Source organism: Microtus pennsylvanicus, chromosome 4, assembly GCF_037038515.1.
Source record: "Microtus pennsylvanicus isolate mMicPen1 chromosome 4, mMicPen1.hap1, whole genome shotgun sequence".
NCBI lineage: Eukaryota > Metazoa > Chordata > Mammalia > Rodentia > Cricetidae > Microtus > Microtus pennsylvanicus.
Window position 1 is genome coordinate 51719581 of NC_134582.1, and position 12398 is coordinate 51731978.

The following is a 12398-nucleotide window of genomic DNA, read 5'->3' on the forward strand; positions in this document are numbered from 1 at the left end:
TTAATCAGTATCAAGCTTTCTTGCCATGTTATCAAACTATCTCACTAAGAAAATATGTGATCTTCTAATAGCTGATCTCTTAATTTGTCTGGAATTTCAATTGTTAAAAATTAGTTGTGTAGGTTAGCCAGAAATTTGACTTTTTCTGAAAAGACCTTAGCATACATCCCCTTCCCCGCCCCCTGCTTTCCTTATCAAGCCTCTCCCTCGCAATCACTATTGAATTTTCTACTGAAAATCCAGAAATATCTGACAGGCCAAGTCTGATCTGAACCTGGTGGTGACATCACCCCATGTGGCCTGTGTTGATTTTTTGAAGCCCTCCACAAGGGCAACTTTTCCTTTATCCCCATTTCTCTGCTCAGGACATTTAAGACTGAATAACTGAACAGATCACTGGGATCACTGGCCCCTCTTTACTCAACTGTGATTTTTTCCTCTACAGCCTTCATCCTCTGAATGGCTTAGTGCGGCGGTGCCCTTCAGCTGTTCCAACTGAGTCAATATTCTATGACACTCTAAATCTCAAGGCAGAGATGTGATTTCGACTCAGGACTGAATGAAGTGGAGTAGGGAAGCTGAGCACCAGAGGTGCATTTGCTGCTTGCTGCTGACTGCAGATGCAGCGCCAGCTCTCTCCAGCTCCTGCTGCAGCTCTAGCTGTGCTGACTCCCCACCGTGACGGCCTGTGCCCTGCAGTGTGAGCTAAAACATACCTTTCCGACCTTATGCTATTTGATCACAGCAACAGAAAAGCCATGAAGACAGAGAGAAAGCCTGAGAGTGGCCCATGCTACAAAGGAGGTTACAGGCCAGCTCCAGCTAATCGTAAGGCTGTGTCTCAAAAATCTAAAACATAATCAATTGAAGGAAGTAGAAAAGAATAGACACACAAGTCCTTATGCAGACATATTTGCGTGAGAAAATAACAAGGAGCTGAACTGCAGTACTGTATCACAAGTTTAAGTTTTAAAATTACCCAACACAATTTTTAAAATTATGTTTAAAAGGTTTTTTGGGATCTAGGAGGAAGGGCGGGCACTAAATGTGAAGGTGCAGTTTTGAAGACAGTGGCTGCAGGTAGTAGGTGGTGGTAAGCCTACATCAGAGAGAAACATGACTATCCAGGTCTGGCTTACAGCATAACACACTAGGGAGTGGGGAAGCAGTCCTCTAGCCAAGCCTAAGCAAGTCTCACTCAGCAGCATTTGCCTGCAGGGAATTTCATAATAGGGCAGAAATAATTTTCTGAGTCCTGTTTGCCACACGGGGTTCTATCTATACAACATTGAGTTTGCAAAGATCAGGGAGGCCGGGCGGTGGTGGTGCACGCCTTTAATCCCAGCACTCAGGAGGCAGAGGCAGGCAGATCTCTGTGAGTTCGAGACCAGCCTGGTCTACAGAGCTAGTTCCAGGACAGGCTCCAAAGCCACAGAGAAACCCTGTCTCGAAAAACAAAAACAAAACAAAGCAAAGATCAGGGAGCTGATACAATTTTATCTGAGAGTGAACTCCAAAACGCTCAGACTACAGGCCGAGCTCACTATCAGATCATGCCCACTTATTTACGTTTGTAGTCTCCTGTGTAACAGCACACACGAGGAGTCCATGAACGTCTCCAAGCTGAAGCTATTTACCACGATAGTTGGTCCTGTACAGAAAAAGCCTGACAACCCTGAGACAGGAAACACAAAAATAATGAAAATGTCCAACTCACCAACATGCTAATTATAAAGCTATGGAAACCCTGTCCAGAAGCGGAGCCTTCATTATCAACAGTCAGAGACTGGAGGAGCCAGCAGAGAGGGCTCAGAAGCGACCACAGAAGGGTGAAGAATTTTGATGATGAAAAATGGCACTGGCACATGAAGGAGAGGGGAGAAGGGAGCTGGCCAATTACTTTAGGCACAAATTCTAATGACTGAAAAGATTGTTTCCTCTTTATCATTTTTCTAACCTGCACTGTGTTTTATACCAATTGTGGGAAGAGAACCTGAGGAGAAGTGGATGGGGGAGGGACACAGGGGAGGTGTTGGGATGGGGCTGAGAGGAGAGCAGGAAAGAGAAACTCCATTTGGGGAAGTAAAAGAAAAAAAATAGAAATTGCGATGGTGAGGGAAATATACAGCAAGGACTCTCAGGGACACTGTCTTAGCAATCATGTAATTAAGGGACGTTCCCTAACGGTATGCTTGTTCTACAGCTGTGAGAAATAACAAGTGATGGAAGTCTCAGAAACTGCAGTAATTTAATGGTTATACATCTTGTTATTTGATACTTAATATTTATTGGGTCTTAAATAAGAAATACTCATTTTCCTTACAAGGTCACATGACTGTAATACATGAATGTGCAGGTACAATTGGGGGACCCTATCACTATGGATGCCCCTTTTCTTCAGAAATGCTTCAGAAAAGCTGGACACATTGATGGGAATTCTAGTCTTGAAAGGCAAACACTTTGGCAGGATGCATTACATGCTTGAGCTATATATAAAAAAAGATTTCAAATCTCAATCTGCAAAGAAAACCAATTTCCTGGGTAAGAAAGAGGGCTCACTGAGTGAAGAAAGGTGCCTGCCAGCAAGCCTGGCCATCATAAGGTGGCAGAAGAGACCCACCTCTTCAAAGCTGTCCTCTAACTTCCACGCCGCCCCATCTCTGCATGGACACAAATACGTGCAACAACCTCTTGTAACTTATTTTGTGACCTGGACGTGATGGACTCTCATGCTGAGTGACAGTATCGACGATCGCAGCTCACTGTCACCTCCCACTTTACATACGCAAACTCAGGAGAGCTGGGAACTGTAGTTTATAAAACAAAACCTCTATATTTGTAGTTCTAGGAGAAATCACCCTTTCTTGAGGCGCTGTTTTTCCCTCACCACTCTCCCCAGACCTTGTACCCCTCTCCATTTGTCTACGGGCAGAAACAACTGACTGGCAACTGCTCCCATCTACCACCTCTTGCAGAGATGCTCAGTGCTGTTTGTGGAAGCAGCAGACCCGGGGCACAGAGCCCAGGACACAGGGTACAGGGCTGGGCCTGTGCTGTGTACTGTTGAGTCCTGCTTTCTTACTACCCTCTGCCCACAAAAAGCTTTCTAAAAAACCAACAAAACAAAACAAAAAACAATTATTTAACTGTAAAAAGAATGTATCATAATGTATAAAACTTGGAGAAAATGTAAAAGCAAAGTATTATGTAAATTACATAGAAACTAAGGAACAAAAATGGGGACAGGGAGGAAGAGAGCAAGGGAAAGAGGAGAAGTGAAAAACCATCTTCATAACTGAAACCAGATCCACATGCATGAGAAGGAAAACCAGGCACTTCAGATTCAGGGGCTAAATGCTTTACTATTTCATAATTTTAAAACATATACACAATTCTCTTCTTATCTTTATACATTATAAGACAAATATACACAGTGAATTTTTGGCAGACCCAGAAGTCACTATGTAGCTGAGGATGGCTTCGAATTTGCAGCATATCTTCCTGCCTCATCCTCCGGAGTTCTGGAATTACAGACGTGAGCTACGATGGCCTGCCCTATACACGGTCGCTTTAAACAAACTCTCTATGCCAAGATTTAAGCAGTGGCATCCAAGGAGACAAAACTTGGCCACGATGTAACTTCTGGAGACCGTCTCTTCCTTGTTCACTCCTCTGATGTCTTTAGCATACACAGCAGCACCTTCTCACATTTTCTTACTGAGCCGAGTATCATGAAGGACCAAATCCACTTTCATTTTCTCCAGTACTATTAAAATTGAAAACAAACAAAAACAATTTAGTTCACTGTTTATGAGAAAAGATTAATAAATAATTAATAAAAGTGACTTAAACAGTTTGTTAAATGTCCCGAATGAGGGTCAGGATGGAACTGTCCATGTATAGGATTCCTGAGGCTTGGAGAGAAATAGTTTATGTGAGAGAATGTCTGGGGTGGGGGGAGTTGTTGATTCACTGTGAGCACAAGATTAAGATGACAAATTATTATGTGGGACAGAAAAAAAATCCAACCAGCATTGGAAGGCAAACCCATCCTAAATTACACTCCCACGCTTAGCTCTCTGTGCCATGCTCTTGAGACAACTGAATTCCTGCCATTTTTTCTCAGAATGCAAGTGCTGAATTCTGCCTTGGTCTGAAAACCAAACCTAATGCAGTCCTGAGAGAACAAAGCCAGCACACAGCTGAGTCCCACATGGACACATCCAGTATCATTCATACCCCTCAAGCCTTTAGTGCCTATGAACTGCATCTCCCAGGAAGTGACAGAGAAATCTTCCTGTCGGGTGCTGCAGTGTGCAGACGCTTGTGTGACCACGACACCGCCAGCATTCTGCGCAGATTCTGTGGGATACAACTTAAAGGACGAGTCTGGGTAAAACATGGTGAAATGGTTATTTTATGCTAACGAAAGAAGTAACTTCCATTTTCAGAAGCAATTTAAGCATTTTCACTAAAGGCTCTATCAGAGAAATGAACTCTGAAATATATCCCGACGCACACAGAACAACATACATTATCTGGATAGGTGGCAAGAACCAGGGTGGGCTCTACGGGTAATTAAGCAGACGGTTATGACCAAACAGTGGAACTAACTCCAACTCCAGAGTCCTCTAACCAACAGGAAACACGCTCCCAGCACAGCCAAGGCTGAGGTCAAGGTGACACTCTGGAAAGGGACCATTGTGAAACCTACAAGGTTGTTTATCAAAGCTTTCACATGACAAATATTGAAAAGGCTGGTAAAAGGCAAGCTGTAAAAAACCCATACTGACATGCTAACAGTCTAAGATCCTGAAAGCACTTCCGAAATCGAATTCCCATGCGTGTTTACGTATGTTTTTATGTGTGTGTGAGAAAAATCCTGTGACTGAACAGATGGTCTCAAATGATTTTTTAAAACACTTCAAACGTGTTCGTCGATTAAAAAAAAAAAGAAGAAAAAGAAAAGAAAAAAAAGACTAGGAATACTAAATATGAGAGCTGGTTCCAAACATTTCTCTCCTTATGCCCCTGAAGAACCATTTTAAGAAGGACTTAAGCAATCCCACAACTAAGGCTCAGGAAACATGCAGAAGAGGAGATGGGAGGTTCTAAGAGCCAGAGGATCAGGGAGTTGCTTTGAGATTGTACTTCCTAGAAATACCAGAAGCCATACCCATAAAGTTTCACTGACATGACTGCCTGAACATGAGCTGAACAAGATGGCACCAATGAACATGACAACCTCGACAGGAAAAGCCTAACAGGCCTCAGCCTACACAAAGAACCAAATTCAGTGGAGAGATGTTGGGAAAATCCCCAGAGAAGGGCCCACCAACTGGCTGTCCACTGCCAAATGGTCAGCTCTGAAAAATACATACAACTAACACTATATAGACTCAACAGGTTGTGTTTAGTAATGTATGTATACAATATATACAATAACAGTTAATGAAAAAAGAGGCTATGAATTCCAAGGAGAGAAGGGGAAATTATGGGACGGTTTGGTGGGAAGAAAAGGAAGAGGAAAATGTAATATTATAATCTCAAAAATAAAATTAAAAGAGTTTAAGGTGATACAAGTCTGGGGAAGAAAACAGTGAGTAGAAGCTGGTTTTAGTTGAGGAGGAAAACAGGGACAGACAGACTTTCCCCTGGGATCACATGGGAAGTGTTTAAAAAACTTTCAAATACAGGTAAAAGGAATCTGTATGACAGAAAATTAATATTTTGGGAATTGTAGTTGGCACCCATCAGGCAGGCAGGAGGCTGCCATCACAATAATGAAGCAGATGGAAGACCTTAATGCCACAGCCATGTAGCAAGAGACTGGTAGCTGGACTGGGTCCGAAAAAGCATGGGATAAAACCGGACTCGCTGAACTTAGTGGACAATGAGGACTGCTGAGAAGTCAAGAACAATGGCACTGGGTTTTGATCCTACTGCACGTACTGGCTTTGTGGGAGCCTAGGCTGTCTGGATGCTCACCTTACTAGACCTGGAAGGAGGAGGGAGGTCCTTGGACTCCCCACAGGGCAGGGAACCCTGACTGCTCTTAGGGCTGATAAGGGAGGGGGAATTGATTGGGGGAGGGGGGGGAAATGGGAGGCGGTGGCGGGGAGGAGGCAGAAATCTTTAATAAATAAATATAAAAAAAGAAAGAAAAAAATTTTAAGAGTCACAAGACAGAATTATTGCTGACTATGTATCCTGGATTCTTACATTCCATTGAGAAAAGAAGTGTTTAAATGTTCTGACCCTTATCTTATTTAAATGAATGCATCTATACTTCCCTTGTCAATAAATAGTTAACACTTTAAAAGAAAAAAAAAAGAGAGAGAGACTGGTAGCCAAGCAGCAGGGCTGACTACACTCAGCAGAACAGCAGGGGCCAGAGACACTCAGGATGGCTTTGCCCAACAGGCCAATCAGTGCTGTTCCACATTCACAGAATTTGTTTCTGATTAACTATTCCAGGAAGCTCCTTTACGTGTTACATGTTTTGGTGGCTTTTGAGCAGTTTCAAATTTTTTAACTTATTATTTTTATTTTGTTTTATTCTTTGAGACAGGGTCTCTATGTAGTGCTACCTGTCCTGGTCTAGCCAGATATGCAGACTAAGTGGCTTTGCCTTCACAAAGACCTACTTGTTTCTGCCTCCCAAGTGCCCGGATTAAAGGTATGCAAATTCATGTCCAACAGATTATTTTTACTTTTGATGGCCAGAAAATTAGGGGGAAAAGATGAAAGTATTTCTTTTTTTTACAAGTAAGTAAGTAATAATAATAAAGATAACCCTATTCATAACAAACTTCTCATAATAAAGGCCGACAAAGTGAATCTTGAGTACATAGCCACAAAAAACCTTTAGTGACAGGTATGGACCTGGACCATGGTACCAATTGGCTTCATTTTTCCAGGAGGTGAAGGTATGTCACAGCCAAGACAACTTGAGCGAGCTGCCATCAGTGCCGGCACAGACAGGTATCCAATAGGTGGCGCTGCCTCTCTTATTTCTGTTTCTCTGCAGTCATGACTGCTGTCTGTTTATTCCTCATAAAAGCCAAATGCATTAGGAACACATGTGGGACACAGGCTGTCACCTGACGATTAGACCTTTTGGTATGTTATTTAAACACTGCTTAGGGAATCATCTGGCTCTCCAAAAATTTCTAAATGAAAAAAAATGGGATTTTAGTGAAGAATTTCATTGGTAACAGAACCCAGTATTTTGTTTTGTTCCATGAGAAACTGTACACTGCTATTGTTCAAGCCTAATGGGGAAGTAAGGACTACATAATGGTTCTCTGAACAGCATCTACTTCTTTTCTTTAAAGGATATTTCGTATCTAGAAAAGAAGGTAGGCCAATACCTTGTGTTCCAAACAGATGGGCTATTATACACAAAGAGGCCCTTTCTCTAAGAGGTGAGACAGTGGGAACTACATCTAAGAAGTCTGTGCACTGGGTATCCCGAAGGACGTCAGTGTTGTGGCTTAGGATGTGGCTAATTAAGAACAGTCACAGCTACATGACTTCACACTCTATGGGAAACGTGAATAATACAGCCAGCAGAACTGGGTTTTACTAGCCAATATATAGACAAGGAAACTTCAAAAATCACAGAACATGAGGAAAGAGTATGGACTCTGGAGGGACCACTATGTCAAGTCACACAGTAAAAACAAAACACAACAGAAAAATCTCTGCTACTTATCACAAGAGGAACCACAAGCTCCACAGTCCAGTTACCTCTATTCCCATTTATATACGCAGCTGAAGAACAAAGGACACTGAATAGTCGTAGAAGAAAATAATAAATTCATAAAGGGTTTTTGTGGAAATGTTTATTACTTAGGGTATTTACTTATGTGCTCAAAAATTAGTGTATATTTTATTTTCTACTTATTTGTTCAAAGACCTCAACATGGTAACACATGTCTAGGTTTAAGACTTAAAGTTTCAAAGATACAGAACTAACAATCTTGCACAGTGATTTTCTCTTCTGGATGGACAGGAGTTGACAGTAGCCCTTCTACCTAAGCTGGCTTCATCAGAGAATTTTATTAAGACCAACATGTAAAGATCATCAAGTTCATTGTCTGATGGACTCAAGTTCAGGAAATAATCAAGCATCTGTATTATTACATTTGATACTGCTGCTGATGCTTAAAACCAAATACAGCAACTTTCAAACAACTGGAACAAAATAGACAGTTATTACCAGGCCACTACCGGATTTTTCCCTACACCGGGTATCCTGAACATGTGCATAAATCTAACACAGAAGAAGAGAACATACACCATCTTCACATATGCCAGGACATATCTGGTCAAAATTTAGAATAAATGTAAGAATGAATAGAAACAGACTTAAATATAGAGGAAAGTTTTAAAAAAAACCTGTTAGCTGGGTGGTGGTGGTGCACACCTTTAACCCCAGCATTTGGGAGGCAAAGGCAGAGAATCTCTGTGAGTTCGAGTTCCAGGACAGCCAGGGCTGTTACACAGAGAAACCCTGTCTCAAAACAACAACAACAAAAAACTAAAAAAGACAAAAAACCCAAAAGTTGTTACTATTCAAGATATTATCAAACCAGGGAAACCTACATTAAAACACTCTTCAGGAAAGGACTAGTAAAGGAGTAACTAAGAACTAAGGAACAAAAAGGGCTTGATGGCATACTAGATACTGCAGGATGGATCTGCACAACGACCTTGAACTTGAGAGCCAAGAACAGAGATTCAGTGAAGATGCGGAGTAAGGAAAAACTTCACAAGAGAAGGCGCCTGCCTGCTTTTGCTGACAGCCATTTTCATACTCATCTTCATTATGAAATTCATACCAGGAACAGATTAAATCTGAAAGTCATCATCCAGGGCTGCCATGCAGAAGTTTCCTTGCACATGAGAGATACTGCAAACATGAATACTGATCTGTTTCACTGATGGGTGTAGACTGCTTTCCCTGGATTCTAGCCTCCTTTCCTTATACTGCAGCGTTTTCCAAAACCCCAAAGTGTCTAAATTCATGTGACAAGCCTTGAAGTTTCAAAGGGGAGCTGTAACAGACTACATGGGACAAAGACTCCTATGACGGGGTCTACAGTGCTCCTCTATGTAGGAATAATATGATCTCAAGATGCTCCCTTCACCCACTGCTAAGATGCCACTAAGGCTTGATGGAGAAACAAAACCAGGAAGGATAATGTCAGCCAGCAAGGAGCATCTCTAATGCAAGGGTGAGACGAGCACATAGCCCTTGGGAACTTACCTGGGCGAACTTATGGATCTGCTCCACCACTGCAGCAAACAGCGCATGGACGCTCTCGTCAATCAGACTCTGCATGTAATGCACAGCCTCCTCATCTGAAAGGTCCAAACGGAACTTATCCTGAACCTAGAGGGAACCACAGACAACATCAACCTTTTCATGGGACAAGTCAGGAGATATGCTCTGCAGTGACAGGATCAAACTGACAGCCATCATCAAGATGCCAAAAGTTATGCCAATAAAGAGTTTTGAATGTATCTGTATCACTTCCAATTACAGACATGGCTTCCTTCTAAGGACAGAAATGCCATTACTTTAGCTCCAAATGCACTTTATACTTGAGCATTTCAGCTCAAGAGCTACTGAGTGACAGAAATAGACAAAACAAGGTGAGATCATATTAACAACTCCTGACACACCCATACCTTGATAGTCATACTTCACAAGAACGTTCTGTACCAGATATGAGGCATTTTCTTTAGTAAGGCTTACATGCAAGTGGTCAATTATTCCTATTTCCTGACGTGTGCGAGGCCACCTGTCATTGCCCTCTGCCTTCCTCAGAGTCTGCTGAGTCATCACACTTAAGCCTCTTCTCTTCAGCTTACATAACTTCCATACGCTGGCACGACACTCAACTTGCTGTTATGGCTGTGTAAGTTGGCACATTGCCTGAGGGGCCACGCTTCCAGCTCTGCTTTCCCGGGGATCCATGGAGCATGTATCACCTCAATATGCTTCCCCTCACTGCCTTTGTGTTCACTGGCTTGGTACCACATTTATCCATCTATTAACACACGCATTCTGGACGGTACGGAACAGAGACTGTAGGTTCTGTTGTGCTGATGTAAAGATTCATCCTAGTAGGTAGGCAGTTAAATTGACTGAGGTTCCAGCGAACACTAAGCACTCACTGTTGAACACTTGGCTCAGTTTTACTTACTTATATTTACAATATGAAATTGCCTTGAAGCAAAAAGCCGTAAGCTCAAAGTTTTATCCCCTGCTATTCGCCTCTCAGAGCTACACAGGCACTCTGCTTATGTATGCTGCTGGAAACGCAGTACCACTTCTTCATACCCTGCCTTACAAGGGCCACCTGCACTCTTGGTCACTGTTGTCAAACAGGGTACTCTAACACTCAGTACAGACATCAGAACATCTAAAGACATCCAAACAGTCAGAGTAGTTCCCCATTTGGGAAATGCCCAAATTGCCCGATCTTGGAGATCCACTTGCAATCTTGTGCCACAGTAGCCCCGTTTCAACTGCTATATTGTCAAGAAACAAACAGCGTCTCTTTAAGGGTCACTTAGCCAGCAACAACATTCTCACAATGGGTAATCATATTTTGAGGTGTCTACATTTCCTCTACCAAGTGATCTAAAAGCATAAATGAGCCAAAACAGGTTCAGTTATATGCTGCATGGACATCCCAGTCACCAATGGGCCACATATCCGAAGGTGTCCCTAGCAACAGTAACACTGGGAAGTCCTAGCCTTCGGACACAGCCGTCTCAGGCAGGGAAAGCACAGGAGTCAGTTTCTGAAGTCTCTGCTTGGTTCTGACTTATGCACTCACACCCTCATTGTAATGCACTTGGCAGCCTAGTGCCTTCATCTGCATGTAATATGCACACACCCCTTTCCAAATGATGCACCCAGCAACCTCAAAACCATTCTACACCTCCCAACCTGTACCAAGCTATACAAACTCCCATCTCTGAACAATGGTATAATAATTTTCCCTGCTCCCATTAACAATCCAATTTAGTTTTCTATTTACAGAAAAAAATTATTAAATGTGAATTTAATAAAATAAAATCCATAGACTGGCCTAAAGTTTCTGCACCATACAGGGATAATATAGCCTAAGTTGACTATATTCAATCATATATATATCTTAACAATTCTTAAGTTCACAGAATAATTCCTCCAATAAAGCCCTGAAACACATTTTTTACTATGAAGCACAGTGGTTTTGTTTAAGTTGGGTATTTTTTTTTTAAGTTAAGCATTTTTGAGAGTTCAATTTTACACAAGTTAATAGAGAAAGACCTTCGAATAAGAATAATTTAGTGCTCAGGATCTCTCACTCAGAAGCAGCTTTCAATTAAATAAAATGTAGACTTTCCCCATTAAATTCTTCCTATTGAGAAAGCTGGATGAAACTGGATACGACTCTGGGAGATGAAGGCAGAAGAACTATGACTTGAAGGCTAGCCTCAACTACAGAGAATCCTATCTCAGAATTAAACAACAAACAAAGCAGGGAGACTGTTTTCCCTGTAGCAACTTCTTAATAATATCATCATAAAAATAACTACAACAAAGGAACAAATCTGATTCATCCAGACAAAAGGAAAAGCTCTGACTTATCATTTTCTGGAGATCTTTTATTTGTGCTGTATTAAAATAAAAAACCAAAATTCCTTAGTGTAAAATAGATGAGGATTTAAATGAGTAACTTTAAAAAACAGAGGAAAACCAAATCCCCACCCACCCATGGCTATAGGGGACCCACCACTGGACACTGTAAACAAGGCATACAGCTGCTGCTGAAGCAAACCGGAGTCTCATGTCTCCCATGGTGCATCATGGGAAACCATGCCGTCTACAGGCTGAGCCAACAGGCGCCATGGGCAATCCAGCAGGAATCATGGGCAATTTAATTTTACAGGTTACCTCAAATACAGTCAACTATTTATAATACATATAATTTCTTTGTTTTAAAGTTTAGTAGGAAATCAATCCAAAGAAAGAATGTCTCCATTAAACTCTCTAATAGAAAGGAATGCCTTAAATTACTGAATAAACTTGGCATCAAAGTTTAGAGTTCTCCTTTTAATTACTGAAATAAAGGGAACAGCAACGACAAGGCCCTGGCTGTTAAGCAGTCATGTTTATATGTGGATCCATTAAACATCTTTACTCTATGCCCTCCCACACCGACCCTCTGAAGATGGCTATACATTTTTACAAGCCAGGAAGATTGAAAATCCCTAGAAGATCAGATCACCTTTTCAACTCGCCATCCCTAGCCACAAAGCTATGAACTGTTAGGGAGCACGCGTTCTGTTCCGAGGGCTGTACTCTTCAATAGCCAAAAGTCTTATTTCTTGCT

At 41.8% G+C, this 12398-nt stretch overlaps 1 protein-coding gene across 1 annotated transcript in view; it reads right to left on the bottom strand.

The window, feature by feature from the left end:
* Positions 1 to 3342: 3342 nt before the first annotated feature.
* The window catches only part of Pik3c3 (phosphatidylinositol 3-kinase catalytic subunit type 3), a 76293-nt gene continuing 67237 nt past the window's right edge, over positions 3343 to 12398 (bottom strand). Inside the window, exons 24-25 of the mRNA XM_075969092.1 lie at positions 9275 to 9400; positions 3343 to 3766 (exon numbers count right to left, since the gene is read on the bottom strand). Of these exons, the coding sequence (XP_075825207.1) occupies positions 3752 to 3766; positions 9275 to 9400 (141 nt within the window). The 3' untranslated portion in view covers positions 3343 to 3751. The remainder of the gene's footprint in view (positions 3767 to 9274; positions 9401 to 12398) is intronic.